The sequence below is a fragment of the Eretmochelys imbricata genome, chromosome 2 (genome assembly GCF_965152235.1).
Source record: "Eretmochelys imbricata isolate rEreImb1 chromosome 2, rEreImb1.hap1, whole genome shotgun sequence".
Taxonomy (NCBI): Eukaryota; Metazoa; Chordata; order Testudines; family Cheloniidae; genus Eretmochelys; species Eretmochelys imbricata.
The window spans coordinates 266,867,389-266,889,558 of NC_135573.1; the positions used below are offsets into that span (position 1 = coordinate 266,867,389).

The 22,170-nt window shown below is 46.8% G+C and overlaps 1 protein-coding gene across 2 annotated transcripts; it reads right to left on the reverse strand.

The window, feature by feature from the left end:
* Positions 1-283: 283 nt before the first annotated feature.
* Positions 284-20,256, reverse strand: LOC144260059 (E3 ubiquitin-protein ligase TRIM39-like). Of its 2 annotated transcripts, XM_077808578.1 has the most exons (10): positions 17,893-20,256; positions 12,310-12,442; positions 10,536-10,959; positions 8,586-8,672; positions 6,891-7,121; positions 5,734-5,756; positions 4,517-4,632; positions 3,459-3,491; positions 780-898; positions 284-412 (listed from the first exon to the last, which is right to left on the reverse strand). In XM_077808578.1, exons 3-10 carry the CDS (start codon positions 10,953-10,955, stop codon positions 299-301), a joined length of 1,143 nt encoding a protein of 380 aa, XP_077664704.1. In that variant the 5' UTR covers positions 10,956-10,959; positions 12,310-12,442; positions 17,893-20,256; the 3' UTR covers positions 284-298. The 2 variants fall into 2 exon arrangements, with proteins under 2 accessions (XP_077664704.1, XP_077664703.1); XM_077808577.1 differs by having other exon boundaries at positions 284-898; positions 17,893-20,253.
* Between the last annotated feature and the right edge of the window lie 1,914 nt (positions 20,257-22,170).

A 22,170-nucleotide genomic window follows, 5' to 3' on the forward strand; every position in this document is an offset into this window, starting at 1 on the left:
AAGTACAGCTGCATTTACACTCGGGGCTTTTGCCGGCACAGCTGTGTCGGTCACAAATTACACCTCATCACACCCCTGCCTGACATAAGCGTGCCAGCAGAGTGAAGCGACGACGCTTGTGGTGACAACCTGGCATGGACACTTAAAGGGGCAGTAGATAACATCCAGTAGACCCTACAGGTTGATGGCAATTCACACAGGAGATGACGCAGCCCGAGGCTATGGGTAATGAGTACAGATGAACTTACTGCAATGAGAAATACAAGCAGGTCATGTCTGAGCGTTCGCTTAGTTAGGGCTATTTTAATGAATCCTCTCTTTTTCCAGCTGCAGGCAACTGTGCAGGAGTTCTCCTGTGAGAGTCACTGTAAGAAGCTTGATACCCATCAGGGACACATCTGGATACATGATTCTGGGGACCAGAGCCAAAAGTAAGGGAAGATTTTCTCGTTGAAAGAGGCAGAGAAATTGAAGATTTGGGCCATGTTCTCTGCATTGTAAAAAGTCACTTGCCCCTCTTCATAGTCCAAGTGAACTCGAATCTTCCTGGGCTTCTCGTCAAGTGAGAGAGGGGTCGGGGGGAAAGTGAGAGCTGCATATTGACAATCCCAGCCCAGCCGTACAGCCCAGATCCCTTCCGTCTGAAGCCTTGACGGCCCGTTTCTCTCCACAGACTCTCTGGCAGCCCCCACAGCCCAGCCATCCCCATCTCCTACCTCCATCTCCCAATAGTGTCTCCCTGTTGTGAATCCCTCAGAGCCCAGGACACAGGGGCTCACCATGAATCTCTTGGGATTGTCAGGCACATCCAGCCGCCCCGCTCCAAGTCTCACGCTTTTCCCATCCTCTGACAGGACGAGGTGGGGATTTGCTGTTTCCGGATCCAGAGTCACGTTGACTAGAGAATGATGCAGATAGAGAGAGGCAGACAATCAGAGAGAGGCAGAACCCCTTTCCAGGTCAGCTCTGGAGCAAATCGGTGAATCTCCTTCCTCCAGACTTAAATGAAGTGGGGAAGGCAGGAGGAATGTTCCTGGTCTGAGCCAAGAACAGGAAAAACTCCTTCCACTGGAGCTAAATCAGGAATAAAAACATGGGTGACGTGTGACTCATGCATTTGGGGAGGCTAGGTGCGAGCGCCGGAAGTGGGAGGGGCCACCGACACCTGGACCATGGTCCCGCCCCCTGCTCCCCCCCAAGGCCTGCCCCTGCTCAACCTCCTCCCCCTGAGGCCCCACTAACACTCCACCCCCCTGCTTTGCCCCAGACCCTACTCTCACTCAGCCCCCTCCCCTGAGATCCCTGCCTGCTCGCGCCTCTTCGCCCCCTCCCCCGAAGCCTCCCCCGCCCACTGCTCACACCTCTTCACCCCCTCCCCTGAGGCCTCCTCGCTAAGGAGTGGCAGGGGGGCCTCAGGGATGGGAGCGGCGGGGTCCTTGCAGGAAGAGGTGGAGCGAGGGCGGGACCTCGGGGGGGGAGAGGTGGGGCAGGGGCGGGAAGAGGAGCAGCGTGGGTGGGGCAACAGGGGAAGAGGACAAGCAGGAGTGGAGCCCCGGGGCGGAGCATGAGCGGGGCAATGGCCCAGGTGTCCTTTCGGCAGAGGCGGTGCTTCAAAGACGGCAGGCCGGTGCACCTCCAGAGGGAGGGGCACCGAATCCCGTTTGGGGAGGCTTAGCCTCCCCTAGCCTCTTATATCCGCTGCCCATAAATAAAATTGCACATGGATGCAATCCTGGACCCACTGAAACTAATGGGAGTTTTGCCATTGACTTCAGCAGAGCTAGGATTTAACCCCATGAATGCAATTGGCTTTAGCTTCACCGGATTGTATGTTGGACCATTTCCAGTCCACTTTGGATTCTACTTGTCACCCCATAGCCCGGATGCACACGGGACTTGTCTCAATTTCTGTTTCAACCCTGGCATGGCAGTGAAAGAGACACAGGTGCAGCGAGTTCCCCGGTGACTTTCTGTGCTATGCTTTTCTGGAGAGAAGCGTGCTTTTATGCCACAATGGTGGAAGCTGTGCTGGTGAGAGCTCAGTGGAAGCACCATTTCCTTGACCAGTGTGGACAGGGATTTATAAGCAGGGATGTGCCTGTATCCCTGGCTTTTTGGGGGTGGTAATGGAGGGAGATGTTCAAAATCCCAACCTAGATCTAAATTCTGGGGCTGTCTCCTCTTGCTGTTATGGCCTTAACCAAACCTCTGGTTCCAAATATTTTTGAATGTAAGGCGGTTGCATATCCAGATCAGGCCTATTTCTACTTGTAACTGTGTAGTATAGGCCCCTATGTAGACTCTATAGGGTACATAGATCTTTAGCACAGTTCTTATCTACTCTGCTTTAGGAGAAGGGGGTAGAACATCATGTTTAAAAGACACTGTTGCTGCTACAACGGTTTCAGTTTTACTGTGGACAGGGCCTAAATACTAGGGAGTTAGTGACGGTAACAGTTCTTAGGGTTACAAAAAAGGGTCTGTTCTTAACTGGGGTTAGCCAGCCTGCGTGAGCTCATGGGTTAGAATAGCGGTGAAGACGCGGCAACTCAGCTTGGACCTCAGGCTAAAGCCCACAGGTATGGAGGAGCCAGGGCTTACAGTCAGTCTTAAAACTCAGCTGCCGCCAACCCCAAGGTAGTTTCTATAAAGTAGTGATCACCTTCTCATTGGCCTGCCGTCACCTGGCCACTCAGTAAAACCATCTTATGTTTGTCTAGCCCCAGCCCTTTCACCTCATTCCTATTTTGTATTTTTCATTACACTGACAGTTCCTCAGCCCCTCCTTTAAACCACCATTCCAGCAACAACGAACTGCGTCACAGGATGGCACCTGCCTGTCTCCAGGGGTTCATACAGCTGGTGGAGACAATCTCTTCTAATAGCGAAAACCTCTCTTTGGTTTCAGTTGCCTCTTCTCCCAGAAAATCCAGAGGGAGCAGAGATGGTCTGAACCAAAATTGTGGATCAGAGCATCCCTGAACTTTATTGACATTATGAATCTGGATCCCAATCCAAAAGTGCCTGTGAGGATATGTGCGCTGTTTCTTTAAGAGCCTAGTTCAACCAAGTGTTTAAGCAAGTGCGTAATTTCAACCATGAACGTAGTCCTCTTAAAGTTACACGTGTTTAATACCTTGCTGAATCTGAGCCAGAAGGGAGAAGCAGAGAGAGACAGAGTAGCTTTAGAGCTAATAAAGTTCTGAGTAACGTTCCCTGTTCAGTGTTAGAAGACAGCAACTTTCTAGGATTCTTTACCATTGTCACAGGACGATGCTGGGCATGTATTTCTATAACAGACCTAATCACAACCCAGATCTGAGCCCTCGCCAGTTCGCTGTGTTCTAAATCCACATCCAGACATTGTGGCCTATGCCCATCTCTGCAATGGAGAAGTAAGTACCTCATTTTAGAAAATCTTTGCCTCTTATTTGTTCCCGGCAGTCACAGAAACGTACCTTTTTCTTTATCCAGCTGAGCTCGCAGATTCTCTAGATGAAGAAAAAGGAGACAGGGATGAGATGTCATGCACACCAGTTCTCATGGCACTATTCCAGATGTGCTGTCAGTGCCAAATCCTGAGTATAAAGTGGTTGGAATCTGTGCAAAATGTCACAATCTCACACCGATCTGGCCTCCCATCAGTCGTTCATCATATCCAAAACCGGCATTGCACACCCTTCAGCCATGTCACCAGGAGGGACAAAATCACCCCAGCACACCGGGTTCTCTAACTTTCCATAGATATGCAAAGAGGCACATGCCATGACCCTAGCTGGGGCCGCCTGTGGGGCCACCCAGAGATTCATGGATTTGCAAGACTGAGTCAGATTTTGGAACTTCCCTACATGGCGCCTGGTGTGATGCCATCACCCATGGTCACTCTGGCTGGTGCGACAATCCCTAGTAGGCTATATGTGTGTGTCTTTTCCTGCCAGTCTTTGTAGCACTGTGGTGGTAGCATGATTATCTCTAGTTAGAGGGGACAGAAGCCAAAATTTGGAACAACCCGCCACCCACCCCAAGTACACCCCATTGCTCCCCTCCTCCCAGCTCCCACTGAGTGCTCTGTTATATCACCTCCCAAAATTGTGGATCACCCTCTCTGCCCCTTCATGTACAGCAAACACATTCAGTTCCCAGAACCCTTTGCACTGGCTGCATTGAGGCTTCACAGGACTCAGGAGCGGATGGAGACTCATAGGTGCCAACAAGACATGACAGAGTAGAACCAAGGGCAGACACACTTCTGCATGAGGAATCAGCTGGCAGAGATTTTGTAGCTGAAGATGGTTCAGGAGTGGTGAGGAAAAAAGCTAAGGTCCAGTGAGAGACGTGGTGGAGACCCATAATGACAAAAAACAGACGAGAAAGAGTGAGTGGGGGAGGAGGACAGAGGCAAAGGAGCAACAGCATATGGGGCACCACGAACCAGAGAATGGGATGGAAGAGAAACACAATGGGCCCCTGGGGAGACAGGACTGGAAATATCACCCACAAGGTCACTTTGTTTTACCTTTGAACATAGCCAGCACCCCCATTACAAGGCTATTATTTTCAGAGAAGTCGCTGACTCTCTTCTTCAGCACAGGAGAAACGGGTGCTGGAGTTGGGACTTTCACACACTCGCACCTAGGAAAACACACATATCCTGACGTCTGGTCTACACCTAAAACTTAGGTTGACCTACCTTCATCACTCAGGGCTGTGAAAAATTTTATGCCCTGTACAATGCAGTTAGGTTGACCTAACTCCCACTGTGGATGCAGCTAGATCGATGGAAGAATTCTTCCGTCAACCTCGCTACCACCTCATGAGAGGCTAAATTTATTACAGTGATGGAAACCTTCTTCCGTTGTTTTAGTCAGTGTCTATGCTCCAGCTTTGCTGCAGCAGCGCGAGTAGTGTCGATGCACCCTGAGAACATTCACCCAGCTGTCGAATCCCAAACTCTCCACCCGCGCAGAGAGAATAAAGACCTCAGCCTATGAGCTGCTGAGCCCATCAACACCCTAACAGGGACAAGTGCATCTAATCCGCATGGCAATTATCGAAATAGGAAGGGCAGCAGTTATACTGCTTAGCAAGTACAAATGTGTACCTTACAACCCCGCTATGAACTATTATTGTTATGCAGATTACAGAAGTGTCCAGATAAAATCAGGGCCCCGTTGGGTTGGAAGCAGCACAAACTCACAACAAGAGAGAATCCCTTTCCTGAAGGGTTTATAGTCTAACTAGACAAAGGCACAGGGAGGGGACGTGACTGCCCAAAGTCACCCAGCAGGTCAGTGGCAGAGCTAGGACTAGAACCCAGCTCTCCCAATACCTGGTTTAGTCCCCTGTCCACTGGGGAGTTAACACCTCATTTTACATGAGGAGAAAGAGAGGTACATAGAGGCTAAAAACATGATTTTTCAGTGCTGCTGAGCAGACATAACTCACTGACTTCAACTGGCTGTAGGGGACTTGCCTGACCCCTCGCTCTCACCAAATGCCAAGTCATTTAGTATTATTTTAAAAATGTAAAACAACAAAGAAAGTTAGTTTTTATCAAAGTACCATTCCCGTGGCAACCAAAACTCAGCTTCTTTGTACAAATGACAGATATATTAAATACAAAACATTCCCACAGTTGCTGCATGCTGGGAAGCTGGGTCTTCAGGACTGTTTCCAAGACTTTTCTGAGCACACCATGGGGGGAGGGAGAGCGGGAACGAGCCCAGTAAGTACCTGTTCAAGGTGCTGCCAATGTCCTAGAAGGGAAAGAAAACAGATGATCAGTTCATGTGCCACAAGAAAGGAGGGTCGAATGTGGCTCTCCGCTACACCAGGGCAAGTCAGTGGGGCCTTGCTGGTGAATCCAGCCCGGCAGGTTTCTGCTGGGGGGCCTGAATCACTTTGTGTTTGCAGTTTGAGTCCCATCTGCAGATCTCCACACTGGAGAACATTAGATTTCTGGTAACTTAGGCCCCCATCCTACAATTGACTCCACATGGGCAGGTGCCTGCCCATCTGTGGGGCTCCATGAAGGCGAAGGGGTCTGCCTGCATGACTTTCACTGCAGAATCGGCACCAGAGTCAGAAGTAAAAGGAGGCTTTATTTGATTCCCAAGGATGGCTCCCTCGTCTTCTCATCTCCATAGCCCCTCTTTCTCTGCCTTTTCTCACCTCATGAAGATAAGATGCCTCCAGCCATTCTAGCCTCTTGCAGCAAGTGCTGTAGGACCACCCACCTCTTCCCCCGCCTCATACACCAAAAGGCACAGAAGCCTTGCGCTCACCCTCTCTTCCAGTCCTGACACCTCCCTGCATGCAGCCCCTCTGGGCTCCTCCCCATTCTTCTCCACAGTCAGCCTCAGATCCTGACGTGCTCTGTGTCCCTGGTCTGGTTGGAAGTGAAGGCCACAGGACTTCCTTAAAGGGTGGGGTTTGTTCCTCCTACAAGTCCTGACCTGACCCATCTCCCAGCAGCCAGAAATCTTCCCTTCATGCCTGCCTACATAGCAACCTACTGGCTTTCTCTGAACCCAGGAAATGAGCCAGTTCCCAGGTGACATCCCAGGTGGGAATTAAATAGATAAACATTAACCTTTTGGACACCAGGTACTTTCTGAAGCCCCAGAGACTGTTTGGAGTTTCTCCTCATGGGTAATTTTTCTCCATTTCTATTCAAGATCATTCAGAGGAAGAAACACTGCCTCTGTTTACATATAATCCAGAGACCCACTGACACCATATAGTTCAGTGTTTCAATCTTACAGTCAGTATTTCAGTTATACCGTGAGCTCTGAGTCCTGGACTCCAGTATCCCATAGCTGGGCTTCACTAGCTCAGGAGTCTTTCCTCTTTTTGCACAGGGTCACAGAGTATGTACAATGCAGCCTCACCTTCAGGAATTCTGTCGCTGGCTGGGAACATTTCCTTTCTATCTCGCTGATGAGTTCGTTGAGTAGTAACGTTTTCTCTGAAACTTTGGTTACATATTCATTCCGCCTCTTTAAAATCTCCTCGTCTAGCACTTCCAGCTGTGCCAGAAGAAGGCACTGTTGTTCACTCAGAAAGTCATGCAATTGCTCAAATTCCAACAAAATCTTCCGTCTCTCCGATTCTGTCTGTCTCTGCAGGGAACAGATATAACGAGGGGAGGGGCACGTCAGTATTACAGGTGGAGTCTTTTCACTCTCCATAGATCCTTGTGTGTGTGGATGTGGCAGATGAGACAGAGTTGGGGGCTGGAAGAATAAACCTTACAGTGAGAAAGAAGGACAAAAGAGTCTAAGGGGTAGGAGATCGAGAAGTGGAGTAAATCATAACTGAGCCAGTGGAGAAGACAGCAGGAGGAGTTGTAGAGAAGCCACTGGAGATGACAAGAGGACCTGGTGCGTGTTGTTGAAGGAGATGAGGTGGTGGCAGGACAGAAGAAATGGAGCTGAGAGGTTAGGGAGGAAGCAGTGTTTAGAGAAGACAAGGTCAAGTGAGTAGCCGTTTTGTCAAGAAGGAGATTCAAAATAGGGATGAAGGTCAAAGGAGAAGAGGAGGGGGAGGCTAAGAGGTTGGGCTGGACACCAGTATGGAAACTGAAGTCCCCAAGGGTGAGGGTGGGGATTGTGAAGAGAGGAAGAGCCAGGACTCAAAGTCAAAGAAGGTGGCCAGGGAGGCATCGGGGGTGTGGAGGCAGTGGTTGAGGGTAGAGGAGGCCACCATCGGGGAAAGTGTCTATTGAAACAGTGTTAGACGGGACACCTGATTTTATGTGGGTGCCAGGAGATGAAGAAGTCTTGGCAGACTAGCCCTTTTGGAGACGGAGTGAGCCTGCCAGGGAGAGCAAGAGAACAAAAAGTGGGAGGTTGTGAACGGGGGCTGAGATTGAAAAAGAGGATCCAGAGGGACAGAGGTGGTGACAGGGATGGGGGTGGGAGGCAGGGAGTATGGAGATGGAGGGAGGACCAGGGTTAGGGTAGATGTCACCAGAGGCGAGGCAGAAGCAGCAGAGATGAGATGTGGATTTGCCGGGGGCAGGGTTGAAGGAGGGCAGTGAGGGTAAGGGAGAACTAGTAGTAGCAGTAGAAAGTGGGGGTTAAAAGGGATATGGAGACAGTGGGAGAGGAGGGAGGGAATAACAGTTACATTAGTAGAAGATCAAGATCAGTTGGGAAGTGATCTGCTAACCAGAACGAGAATACATCTGTAACCAATACTGTTTGCAATGAATAGCTCTGCCAGCTCTATGGACCCCAGACAGAGTAACATGTTGCTCATGAGGGGGTGTAGTCCGCACTGTCCGCTCATGGAACAGCCAAGTGCAAAGCATGCCCGTATTACTGCCACATTACTAAGGCCGTGTCTATATGGCGGGTCAGTGCACGGCAAGCTCAGATGTAAATCTACCAGCCTCCTGTGCAGTAACTGGCCCTGTGACCCTGCCCAAAAGTTCCCTAGTGCGCTGTGTGAAACTGCAGGGTCATGGCGGTGTTGTCAATGTCATGGTGTGAGCCCACTTGTCATGCGAGCAGCCAATATGAGCCCTAGTACTGCTGTGATGAGGCCCATGTAAACAAGTAGAGAGATAGGTAGGTAGATACCAGCAGTTCATCGCTTTTCTCTTCTCCATACGGCTCAAATTCTTCTCTCTCTTGTTGTAAGAAACACAAATTGCTCTGAAGCTTTTCCTGCAAAGAAATATGGATTTGGTGATTTCCGTGTTTTATTTTACACAATATACAGCAGTATTATGTTTGGTTATGTCAGCTCTACACATCTGCAAAGCTCTCTTATGGAGTGACAGTAGCAGCTTGATAGTTAAGGCCAGCTCCCCGTTATAAGTCCAGTTTTCAAGCCCTCCTCTAACGTCCCCCTAAAGAAGCCAACAAACTCAGGCAAAGAGTTTTAAAGTTATCATGACTAAAGCTTTAGTTTACTTGTTGAAAAAAATCCTAACTTTTTGGCCAATAATTCTAAAATGTTTTGATATGGGGCCCCCAAAGATGTTTTGTTGATCTTACTGAGAAGTGCCTTCTGGTATTGGGGGCTGAGTTAGCTGGAAAGGGTTTGAAAAGATATAAACACTTGTTTTTACATTAATAAAATGGATCAATGAAGATATTGGCATGTAAAAATTCATCATACTCTCAGTCATACTTTTAGTCTGGTGGAAGTTTGCAAGAGTTAGTAGGAGTTGTTGGGTTTGTTTTTTTTAAATGTAATGAGCAGTTACCAAAGTTTGAATTCTCCAGATAATAAACACTTACAATGTTATCTATTGTTATCCTTTTTGTTGTGAATGTTTGAAGACTAGCTACAGTGTAACTTGCATGGGGTGACTGCAAGTGAAGGATGAATATATGGCATGAATTAAGCGTCTTCATGCTTTAACTAGTTACTTCTGAGTTTTTGAGGTAGAAGAACTCTATTGAGATTATAATAAATAAAATTACAACAAATGAATAATAATACCTAGCTCTTGTATGCATTTTCTGAGTGGTAGGTAAATTCCACTGAAATATACTGTCACCATTACAAACCCTAACAAAGGTTTTGTTTGTGAATTTCCCTAGCTTACACACAGATGTGTCGATAGCACTTTTCACCCTAAAGCACTCCACCAGAACAACCAGCATTTACAGTTTACAAACCAGTCCAAGACGAGCCACAACGAGTAGAAGACTCAAGCCAGCACCTGAGCGAGAAGGGATTAGAACAAGACCAGCAGCCGGATCAGTGAGCCAGACCCAAATTGGTCTGCTCATCATACATCGTCCATTTCTCTTCTCATCCCTCCTCTGACTTCTCAGCAGGACAGGCTCTTGGGGGCAGGGGGTAGCGGGGAGTGGGGAGCCGGGGGGTATAGGGCATGATGAGCAGTGAGTTCCCTGCAGGGGAAGTTGGGGGGGGATAGGGCACGCTGGGCAGTGTGTCCCTGGAGGGGAGGGGAGAGCTGGGGAGGTACAGTGCACGATGGGCAGTGTGTCGCTGGGGGGGGGAGCTGGGGGTATAGGGCACGATGGGCAGTGAGTTCTAGGTGGGGAGGAGCTGGGGGGGTATAGGGCACAATGGGCAGTGTGTCCCTTGGGAGCGCTGGGGGGCTATAGGGCATGATGGGCAGTGAGTTCCTTGTGGGGGTAGCTGGGGGGTATAGGGCACGATGGGCAGTGTGTCCCTGTGCGGGAGGGGAGAGCTGGGGGGTTATAGGGCACAATGGGCAGTGTGTCCATGTGGGGGAGGGGAGAGCTGGGGGGGTATAGGGCACAATGGGCAGTGTGTCCCTGTGGGAGAGGGGAGAGCTGGGGGGGGGAATAGGGCATGCTGGGCAGTGTGTCCCTGGTGGGGAGGGGGAAGCCGGGGGGGTATAGGGCAGAATGGGCAGTGTGTTCTGGGGCGGGGAGCCAGGGGGTCTGACCTTCCCCTGACCTGGTTTGTTTACTAGAACCAGCTTCTGCCCCCCCCTACAATTCAATGGGAAAACTTCCATTGACTTGGACTGAGCCCCTAGACAGCGTCTCTTCAGAGACATTACTTAGTGCCGGATTTCCTACCTTGTAGGCCTGCGCCACCTCCTCTATGGGAGCCAGGGTGTGATCCCTGTGCCCCCGGGACTCCCTGCACACCAGGCAGATCGGTCTCTGGTCCTGTTCGCAGAAGAGTTTCAAAGACTCCTTGTGCTCCTCGCACACAATCTCTTGCGCTTTCTTTGCTGCTTCAACACCAAGCCGCACAGCGATTTCTACCATGTTTGCCAGCTGCCTGTTAGGCCTGAAGTTTCTTGGCTGGATTGTCTTTCTGCACTGAGGACAGGAGAGGTTCCCGGATGATTCCTTGCAGTACTCACCGATACATGCCCCACAGAAATTGTGGCTGCACTCGGTGATCACTGGATCTTTGAAAGAGTCCAGGCAGATGGGACAAGTGGCTTCATTTTGGAGATTTTCAGTCAGAGTTACAGCAGCCTGAGCCATGATTCTTTCTCCAGGAAACAGAAGCAAAGTGAGTTTCACTTTCGTCTGCTCAGCAATGGGTTTGCCAGCAGTGGGTGTGGACGCCCTCCTCCCCTGGCTTTGTGCCCAGAAAGTCCTTTGCCCTGCAAGCTCCTAAGTCACACCCTAGAGCAGTGATACTCAGATCTCAGTAGTTCAGGAGCCAATTTAGCAATCAGTATTACCCAGAAGAGTCACAGTCGTGTGACTTCATTGTTTCATTTATTATAGTGCTCTATATTCATATTTAAACAGTCTGAGAGGGGAAATATTTAGTTAATATATATCATTCTGACAGCAAATAAGTTACTAACTTAGTGCAAGTTAATAATGTAATTGGTTAATGAAATAGTAAAAGCTTCCTGATTGGTTAATAATTAAATCACAGTGTTTTAATATCACGTGCTGCAGAGAGCCACATGAGACACATTAAAGAGCTGCTTGCAGCTTTCGAGCCTTGGTCTGAGTATCATTGTCCTGGAGAGTCAATACGGGGGCATGGAGGAAAGACACACACTCCTATACCCTTCCCCAGGAGCAAGGGAAATGTTCTTGTGCAGAAAACGTGAGCGTTGCAGGCCTGTCAGTTTAGATGAAGGATTCTCTTGGGATTAAGGACTCAAAATCAGCAGCTCTATGGTAACATTTTCCAAAGTGCCTAAGCGACTTAGGTGCCTAAGGGTACATCTCCACTGCAAAAACCCCTCCCATGGCAGCGAATCCCAGAACCTGCAGGCCTAGGATACAGCATGCTCAGTTGCTCTGTCAGGATGGCACAGATAACCTTGCCAGCACATAGGAGCTCTGTAGCGGTGGAGCACATTTTGTACAGACTGAATCTTCAGAAAATAATGCTGCTAACCTTTAACAAAACTCTACTAATCATGTCCAAACTGTGATTTTCCAGGGACTTATAAACTTGGCCAAATTTGAGAAGATTTTCACTGTGACAAAAGACATCTCTGACACTAGAGTGACCCCTTTGCAAATTTCAAACGGGCTCTGAAATTGTCCTCCTCAAAGCCCAGGGTTCAGCCTGAGCGGGAACATCTACACTGTTATTTTGGGCCCCATGACGTGAGCCCCATGAGCCTGAGCCAGTTGACATGGGCTCTAAGATTTGCTCCCATGGGTTCTTTTAGATGTACCCAAGGTACCATTTTCAGAAATATAATGGGATTTATTCACTTAAGCCACTTAGGAGTTTTTGAAAATGTTTCTCCTATGCTTTACACTAGCCTTGGACCTCACTCTATGTCTTGGGAAAGTCACCTCACTGCTTTTTGCCTCAGTTTCCCCTTTTTGTAAAAAAACAACAGGGAAAATACTGACTAACCTCACAGAGGTTTGAGGGGTGTAGCACGTCAGTGTTGGCAAAGCAGCTTGAGATCCTGAGAAGCCAGGTGCTGTATAAGAGCAAAGCAGTCTTAAACAAGATCTCTTCTCGGTGCTGAGGTAGCGAACTGCATCTGGTTCAGTGATGAAGTGAAGGCAGCAATTAGAAATAAAAAACAATATATGACAAATGGAAAAAGGGGAAATAGATAGCAATCAATATACATTAGAATTCAGGACGTGTAGAAAATTGATAAAGGAAGCTGAAGACATCAGGGAAAAATCCACGGCTGGCAGAGCTAAGGGTAATAAGCGGGAGGTTTTCTAAATGTGTTAGGAATGAAAGAAATCCTAGAACTGGTATAGGCGCATTAAATGATGGAGATGGAGGACTTGTGGCAACTTAGAGACTAACCAATTTATTTGAGCATAAGCTTTCAGGAGCTACAGCTCACTTCATCGAAAGCATAAAGTGGAAAATACAGTGGGGAGATTTATATACATAGAGAACATGAAACAATGAGTGTTACCATACACACTGTAACCAGAGTGATCACTTCAGGTGAGCTATTACCAGCGGGGGAGGGGGGGGGGAGGGCGTAAAGAACCTTCTGTCGTGATAATCAAGGTGGGCCATTTCCAGCAGTTGACAAGAACATCTGAGGAACAGTGGGGGTGGGGGAATAAACATGGGGAAATACTTTTACTTTGTGTAATGACCCATCCACTCCCAGTCTTTATTCAAGCCTAAGCTAATTGTATCCAGTTTGCAAATTAATTTCAATTCAGCAGTCTCTCGTTGGAGTCTGTTTTTGAAGTTTTTTTGTTGAAGAATTGCAACTTTTAGGTCTGTAATCGAGTGACCAAAGAGACAGATTTCAGAGTAGCAGCCTTGTTAGTCTGTATTCGCAAAAAGAAAAGGAGTACTTGTGGCACCTTAGAGACTAACCAATGAAAGCTTATGCTCAAATAAATTGGTTAGTCTCTAAGGTGCCACAAGTCCTCCTTTTCTTTTTGCAAAGAGATTGAAGTGTTCTCTGACTGGTTTTTGAATGTTATAATTCTTGACATCTGATTTGTGTCCATTTATTCTTTTACGTAGAGACTGTCCAGTTTGACCAACATACATGACCATCTCTTTGGTCACTCGATTACAGACCTAAAAGTTGCAATTCTTCAACAAAAAAACTTCAAAAACAGACTCCAACGAGAGACTGCTGAATTGGAATTAATTTGCAAACTAGATACAATTAACTTAGGCTTAAATAAAGACTGGGAGTGGATGGGTCATTACACAAAGTAAAAGTATTTCCCCATGTTTATTCCCCACCCTGAGCGTTCCTCAGACGTTCTTGTCAACTGCTGGAAATGGCCCACCTTGATTATCACCACAAAAGGTTTTTTTCCTCTCCTGCTGGTAATAGCTCACCTTACCTGATCACTCTCGTTACAGTGCGTATGGTAACACCCATTGTTTCATGTTCTCTGTGTATATAAATCTCCCCACTGTATTTTCCACTGCATGCATCCGATGAAGTGAGCTGTAGCTCACGAAAGCTTGTGCTCAAATAAATTGGTTAGTCTCTAAGGTGCCACTAGGCCTCCTTTTCTTTTTGTGAATACAGACTAACACGGCTGCTACTCTGAAACCTGTCGTGATGGAGATGGTAACACTGTTAACAGTGATACAGAAAAGGATCAATATTTGTGTTCCATATTTGGAAAGGAGCAGGGTGATGTACTCGATCACATGAAGATGATGAAGTACCTTCCAGTCTGTTAGTAACCAAAGAGGATGTTAAACAACATCTCCTAGGGATAAGCATTTTTAAATCAGCAGGCCTGGACCCAAGAACCCTGAAAGAGCTGGTGGAGGAGATCTCTGAGATTAGCACGTCCTGTTTTGCCCTGGCACGGGCAGTGGTGGCACAAGTCTCCGCCGCCTTGGCCCTGGCTGGAGGAACTCCTCCGCAGTGGGAGGGCCTTGCCAGCTTGCAGACCCTGTCAGGGTGGCCACTCCGGCTGCTTGTGCTGGTTTTGATGACAGGTCTAGGCCCAGCTCCCAGCTCAGCCCAGTGGATAAACAGGGGTTCAAGTAACAGGGGGACAGCAGCTCCCCCGCTAAGCATGGAAGGAAATCTCCTTGGAGCTGGGTTAGGGGAACTCAGCTCTTCCCATCACTGGGAACCTGCAGCAGGAGGAGCTGGAGTGTTTCTGGGGCACTCGGCCTTCCCGCCAACAGATGGAGCAGCAGCAGCACCTGTCAGAGGGAAAAAGAGTCCACCTGTGTCTGACTCCTCCAGCAGAAGATCTGTCCCCTGCCACCCAAGCCAACCTGCCAGCTCCCACTTCTCTGGAGAAGAGGGGAAAAGGAGCCATTCCTCCTACCGCCTCCATCCATCCTCCAGGCCCCCAAGGAAGGACAGCCACATTCAGAAGCTTGCATAAAAGGCAGGAAACATTTCTGGGTGGAAAAAGTCCCTTTATTCCCTCCGCTTCAATTGGGTTTGTGCATCAGTGCGAAATACTCGCTGGGGCCCTGTCTGAGTGACAGCCTTTGTAGGAGTGGGGGCACGGAGCACTGCAGATGTGCCCGGGGACCCCCACATGGCTCGCCTTCAGCTCAGGCCTCCTTTGGACAGGAACTCCTTCCTCAGGCATGTTGCCTCTTGTCCCCATTCTCTTCTTCTTGCTGTGTCCTATCACTAGATGACCTCCTGAGGTCCCTTCCAACCCTGAGATTCTATGATCCTTTGATCACCACAAGATACCACAATGACGGATAACACTGAGACCCACCATGGCAGGTCCTGAAAGAGGTGATCACACTCCTAGTTTAATCTACTTAGTCAGTGTGGCTACATACCTAATGGATCTAGGCTGGGACCATCAAACAGTGTGGGCAATCCCAAGCATTCAGAAATCATGAGTCAGGTGCCAAAAAATCATGATAGTTATTATATTATTATATTTTAAATCAGTCTCTTCTATGGCACTTTTCATCAGGAGAGCTCAAAGTGCTTCACAATCTTTTATGTATTTATCTTTGTGACACATCGGTGAGGCAGGGCAGTGCTATTATCCGCATTTTACAGATGGGAAACTGAGGCACAGAGAGGCTAAGTAACTTTCCTAAGGTCACACAGGAAGTTTGTGGCAGAGTCTAAAAATTAAGTCCTTTTTATTTGTCTTCTGTTTTGTGAGCCTTTAAGTTACACCTACTTCATGTTTTCAAGCTTTTCCCTGCAACCATGAGGGTGAGAAACTTCATTTTTTTTTTTAATGAACAATGCAATTTGCACCTATTCTCTTGATTCCAGCAGCTGGAGCTCTAGAAAAACCACCAAATATTGCAAGATTTATAGCAGAATCACACAAGTTAGCAACACTGATTCACACAGCAACTATCGGGGCACGGGAACAATTTTTATAGTGGGGGTGCGGAGAGCCATTGAATCAAACTGTAAACCCCTTCAAACCAGGGGGTGCTGCAACACCCGCCCCTAGTTCCAGCACCCGTGGCAACTGTCACATAGTAATAATGCCCTTCCATACTGGCCTAAGCTGGATCTGAACTGCTGACCAAGGGCTGAGAGACTTTAGCTCATTCTGGATCTACTGAGCCCCCCTTCACCTGTTGCTTTGTATTTTAATTTCTTTGTTTCTTATTTTGATGCAGAACACTTAAGACAACATGGAAAAATGAACTAAATTATTGAAATTCCATGGTCTGTACTATGCAGGAGATCGGGCTTAATGCTCATAATGAGTTTTTCTGATGTTAAAATCTATGGGTGCGTGTATACTGCAGCTGGGACACACTTCCCAGCAGGGGGAAGCTTTCGCAGCCAGGGATAGCTCAGGGGGCAGCTTGGACTAACCACTTGAGTACATACCCAGGGGGTCTGCATGGATTTATCCTGTGCTACCCTGACTATTGTTAGCCCACTAGCTCGAACCGAGCTAGTGTGGGTCTGTCTACGCTAAGCTGCAGTGTACATATGACCTATGTATATATGAAACACCTATTAGTCTATGCCTACAATTTCCTTGTCTCCTGAAGTACCAGGAATAGTTCAGTCCATAAATTTCTCCCAGGCAGCCTGAATCATATCATTTGTATATAAATAATTGTAAAATCAAGTTAAACAAATACACACAGTCGATTGTCTTCTGCAGTAATGAAGGGAACTAACCAAAGGTGGAATTAACTGAACTTGATAAACACCCAGCTGATGATCAACTTGTGTTACACAGAGACACGGATAAAAGAGAGCTGCAAATATTGGAGAGATATAAAGGTGGGTGAGGTAGTACCTTCTATTGGACCAACTTCTACTGCTGGGAGAAATCTCACCTCACCCACCTTTCAGAGTAACAGCCGTGTTAGTCTGTATTCGCAAAAAGAAAAGGAGTACTTGTGGCACCTTAGAGACTAACCAATTTATTTGAGCATGAGCTTTCGTGAGCACCTTGTCCCTCTCCTATCTTGGGACCGACATGGCTAGAATCCCACTGCAAACATAGATACAAATATTCTCACTTGTGGAATGGCCCTTCAGTTGGGCCTATATGAACTATTCTTTATTATAGGCTGTGCAGCTAAAATGTATGCCTCAAGGCTGCAGTCCGGGAGGGCGCTGTTCCTGTTATAAACGAGACACACAGGACTGCGCTAAGAGCCCGATTTTTATTTCCTAGCCCCCCCCGAGTACAAAAGAGAATACATGGCATGACACATGACAAGCATCAGGCTCTGCTGATTTCAGGGGCACTGTTGATCTTCCTATTTTTTTCCTTTTGAAGATCAAACACAAATAAAACAGATCACCCCAAAACCCCCCACCGCCCACGAATACAGCCAGCTCTTAAATTTACGATCTAGATGGAGGTCAGACCAGACAAGCTACATCAGGCTCTACTCACTGCCCACTACTCACTGCCCAGAGGACACCATCCATCTGCTTAGCATGGTGTCCTCTGTACAGAATCCAGTCACATGCAACAACTTCATCTCTTTGATTCCAACTACATTAAATGCTTGGAACTTCCTGACCTTTCACTAGCTGGCCACCCATCTAGAATCACTCTCTCAAGCTGCTGTCGTCACTTGTCTTATTCTCCAGAAGTAGCTGAGGCATATTTACTTCATACTCCTGCAGCTCCAGGATTTCACAATTTATAGGCACTCCCAAAAGCCTGTCCACTATGAAAAGCTCCTTGCAAGGCCTGTATTTTAATATTTGAGGAGTACTCTGGCAATTTCGTGATCATTTCCAGAAGCGAAGACAGTGCTTTCCTCCATGGCTTCCCGGCCCAGAGCAGCTGCATTTTGGATGAAATGGAAAGGGCCAATAAGGCGTTGTGGAAACGACGACTGGGGTAATCAGGATTGGAGAATATTGGAGCACAGATGAGAGTTTCAGATGGTGGGATAGAACAGAAAGGTTTTAAAACATTTTTTAAATTTTATGAAAGAAAAAGCAATATTTAGGCATGATCTGGATGAGTGGAAAAGTGAAATATAAGAGGCCCAAGATCACACAAAAATGTTTCTGCAAGATTTCACAGAGACATTTCTCACCAGTTTTGCACAGCTCTGCCAGACTGACGCTTTCTGTCAAATGAGCGTTGACCTCCAGATTACATTGGAGAAATCATCTTTTCATTATTATTATTTGTAAGGTGGTAGCACCCAGAGGCTGGAGTCCGGATCAAGGCCACGCTGTGCATAGGGCTATGCAAACAGAGAGAGTCCATGCCCCAAAGAGCTTGCAATCTAATTGGAAACAAAACAAAGTATAAAAAACAATAGGAGGGAAGACGGAGATGTGGGGATGAGGGGAACAATAAGATCACCTGGTCATGCACATTACAGTCCCAACTAGTAATATATATGCTTGGTGCTTCAAAGGGGCTAATTTTCCCTAGACTAAAGGAAATTGATTGTGATGAAAAATTTAGATAGAAAAGCATGAAGGAAAATTGGGAGTTCTTTAAGAAGAGTTTATTAGTTAGCCAAAAAGCCACAATTCTACAATCAAAAAAGACGACGACTTTGGCTAAAAGGCCATCCTGGTTCAGGGGTGAATAGAAGGCAGCCAATATAATACAGTATAACAAATGGAAAAAAGGGGACTAGATAGCAATCAATGCAAATTAGAAGTTATGAAGTGTAGAAAATTGATAAGGGAAGCTAGAAACATTTGGGAAACATCCATAGCTGGCACGAATCAGGACAATAAGGAGTTTAAGTGTATTAAGAACAAAAGAAATTCTAGCAATAGTATAGGCTCATTACTAGATGGAGATGGTAAAATGGCTAATAACGATGCAGAAAAGGCAGAAGTGTTAATAAATATTTCTGTTCTGTATTTGGAAAGGATGATGGAGTACTTTGCAATCCATTAGTAACCAAAAGAGGATGTTAAACAATATCTCCTAGGGATAAACATTTAGGCCTGCTTATTTTAAAATAACTTGCACCCAAGAGGCCTAAGTCTGGTCCGCTGATGTTAATTTTTAATAAATCTTGAAATACCAGGAAAATTCCAGAAAACTGGAGGAGTGGTAACGTTGTGCCAATATTCAAAAGAGGCAAGTAGGATGACCTGGGGCACTACAGGCCAGGTGGTCTAATGTGAATCCTGGACAAAATACTGGGAAAGCTGATACAGGAGTCAGTTGATAAAAAAATTAAATAGTAGGAATATAATTAATTCCAGTCAAGATGGTTTTATGGAAAATAGGTCTTGTTAAAAAACCATGTCATTTTCAGATGAGATTACATGTTTGGTTGACAAAGTTAATTCTACATACAATAGACTTGTAAGGGGGTTGACTTAGTACCACATGACATTTTGATTAAAAAATTAGTACTGTACGATAGCCATAAAACACCAATTAAAAGGATTAAGAACTGACACGCTCACAGAGCTCAAAAAGTAGTTATCAATGGTGAATCATCCTCACTGAAGGGGAGTGTTTCTAGTGGGGTTCTGTAGGGATTGGCACTAGGCCCAGTGCTATTTAACATGTTCGTCAGGGATCTGGACATAAATATAAAATCACCGCTGATCAAATTTGTGGGCGACACAATAATTAGCAGAGTGTGGAATAATGATTAGGATAGGGCAGTCATACAGAGCAATCTGGATTGCTTGGTAAAATGGGTCCATTCAACACAATGCATTTTAATACAGCCACACCCAAAGTTATGACAGGTTTTAGAGTAACAGCCGTGTTAGTCTGTATTCGCAAAAAGAAAAGGAGTACTTGTGGCACCTTAGAGACTAACCAATTTATTTGAGCATAAGCTTTTGTGAGTGAGCTGTAGCTCATGAAAGTTTATGTTCAAATAAATTGGTTAGTCTCTAAGGTGCCACAAGTTATACATCTAGAAACAAGGAATGCAGACCACCCCTACAGAATAGGAGACTTGTCCCAGAAAGCAATGAATCTGGAAAGTTTTAGAGTCCTAGTGGACAAATAACTCAATGCGAGCTCCCAGTCCAATGCTGTGGCAAAAAAGGGCTGACGTGATCCTGGGTGTGCAAACAGGGAAGTGATTTTACCTCTGTATTCAGCACTGAGGAGACTGCTAGTACTGGGATACTGCATCCGGTTCTGGTGTCCACATTTTAAAAAGGATGTTGAAAAATTAGAGAGGGTGCAGAAAACAGACAGAAAAAGGATTCAAGGGCTGGGGAAAATGCCTTACAATGGGAGACTTTGAGCTCAATCTGTTTAGTTTATCAAAAAGAAGATTGAGAAGTGACATGACTGACTCCCTCGGGGAACTGATGGGCAGGAGATCCCCTGGGAGAATAACATGAGGGGGAAAAGGAGTCCAGGAGAGCTGGCTGTATTTTAAAGAATCCTTATTGAGGTTACAGGGACAAACCATCCCAATGTGTCGAAAGAATAGTAAATATGGCAGGCGACCAGCTTGGCTTAACAGTGAAATCCTTGCTGATCTTAAACACAAAAAAGAAGCTTACAAGAAGTGGAAGATTGGACAAATGACCAGGGAAGAGTATAAAAATATTGCTCGGGCATGTAGGAATGAAATCAGGAGGGCCAAGTCACACCTGGAGGTGCAGCTAGCAAGAGATGTTAAGAGTAACAAGAAGGGTTTCTTCAGGTATGTTAGCAACAAGAAGAAAGTCAAGGAAAGGGTGGGCCCCTTACTGAATGAGGGAGTACTTGTGGCACCTTAGAGACTAACCAATTTATTTGAGCATGAGCTTTCGTGAGCTACAGCTCACTTCATCGGATGCATACCATGGAAACTGCAGAAGACATTATATACATAGAGACCATGAAACAATACCTCCTCCCACCCCACTGTCCTGCTGGTAATAGCTTATCTAAAGTGATAGATAAGCTACTACCAGCAGGACAGTGGGGTGGGAGGAGGTATTGTTTCATGGTCTCTGTATGTATATAATGTCTTCTGCAGTTTCCACGGTATGCATCCGATGAAGTGAGCTGTAGCTCACGAAAGCTCATGCTCAAATAAATTGGTTAGTCTCTAAGGTGCCACAAGTACTCCTTTTCTTTTAGTGAATGAGGGAGGCAACCTAAAGACAGAGGATGTGGAAAAAGCTAATGTACTCAATGCTTTTTTTGCCTCTGTCTTCACGAACAAGGTCAGCTCCCAGACTACTGCACTGGGCAGCACAGCATGAGGAGGAGGTGACCAGCCCGCTGTGGAGAAAGAAGTGGTTCGGGACTATTTAGAAAAGCTAGACGAGCACAAGTCCGTGGGGCCGGACACACTGCATCCGAGAGTGCTAAAGGAGTTGGCGGATGTGATTGCAGAGCTATTGGCCATTATCTTTGAAAACTCATGGCAATCGGGGGAAGTCCCAGATGACTGGAAAAAGGCTAATGTAGTGCCCATCTTTAAAAAAGGGAAGGAGGAGGATCCTGGGAACTACAGGCCAGTCAACCTCATCTCAGTCCCAGGAAAAATCATGGAGCAGGTCCTCAAGGAATCAATCCTGAAGCACTTAGAGGAGAGGAAAGTGATCAGGAACAGTCAGCATGGATTCACCAAGGGAAGGTCATGCCTGACTAATCTAATTGCCTTCTATGACGAGATAACTGGCTCTGTGGATGTGTTGTTTCTTGACTTTAGCAAAGCTTTTGACACAGTCTCCCACAGTATTCTTGCCTGCAAATTAAAGAAGTATGGGCTGGATGAATGGACTATAAGGTGGATAGAAAGTGGGCTAGATTGTCGGGCTCAACGGGTAGTGATCAATGGCTCCATGTCTAGTTGGCAGCCTGTTTCAAGTGGAGTGCCCCAAGAGTTGGTCCTGGGGCCGGTTTTGTTCAATATCTTCATAAATGATCTGGAGGATGGTGTGGATTGCACTCTCAGCAAGTTTGCAGATGACACTAAACTGGGAGGAGAGGTAGATACACTGGAGGGTAGGGATAGGATACAGAGGGACCTAGACAAATTAGAGGATTGGGCCAAAAGAAATCTGATGAGGTTCAACAAGGACAAGTGCAGAGTCCTGCACTTAGGATGGAAGAATCCCATGCACCGCTACAGGCTAGGGACCGAATGGCTAGGCAGCAGCTCTGCAGAAAAGAACCTAGGGGTTACAGTGGACGAGAAGCTGGATATGAGTCAACAGTGTGCCCTTGTTGCCAAGAAGGCCAATGGCATTTTGGGATGTATAAGTAGGGGCATTGCCAGCAGATCGAGGGACGTGATCGTTCCCCTCTAGTCGACATTGGTGAGGCCTCACCTGGAGTACTGTGTCCAGTTTTGGGCCCCACACTACAAGAAGGATGTGGAAAAATTGGAAAATGTCCAGCGGAGGAGAACAAAAATGATTAGGGGACT

Bases quoted from the DNA above. Each gene is read 5' to 3' on its own strand.
- LOC144260059 (XM_077808577.1), bottom strand. From the start codon at position 10,955: ATGGCTCAGGCTGCTGTAACTCTGACTGAAAATCTCCAAAATGAAGCC. The intron at 8,673-10,535 runs GTAGGAAATCCG...ATTTCTTTGCAG, and splicing joins AGGTGGCGCAGGCCTACAAG to GAAAAGCTTCAGAGCAATTT. The intron at 3,492-4,516 runs GTAAAACAAAGT...TTCTTCATCTAG, and splicing joins GGTGCTGGCTATGTTCAAAG to AGAATCTGCGAGCTCAGCTG.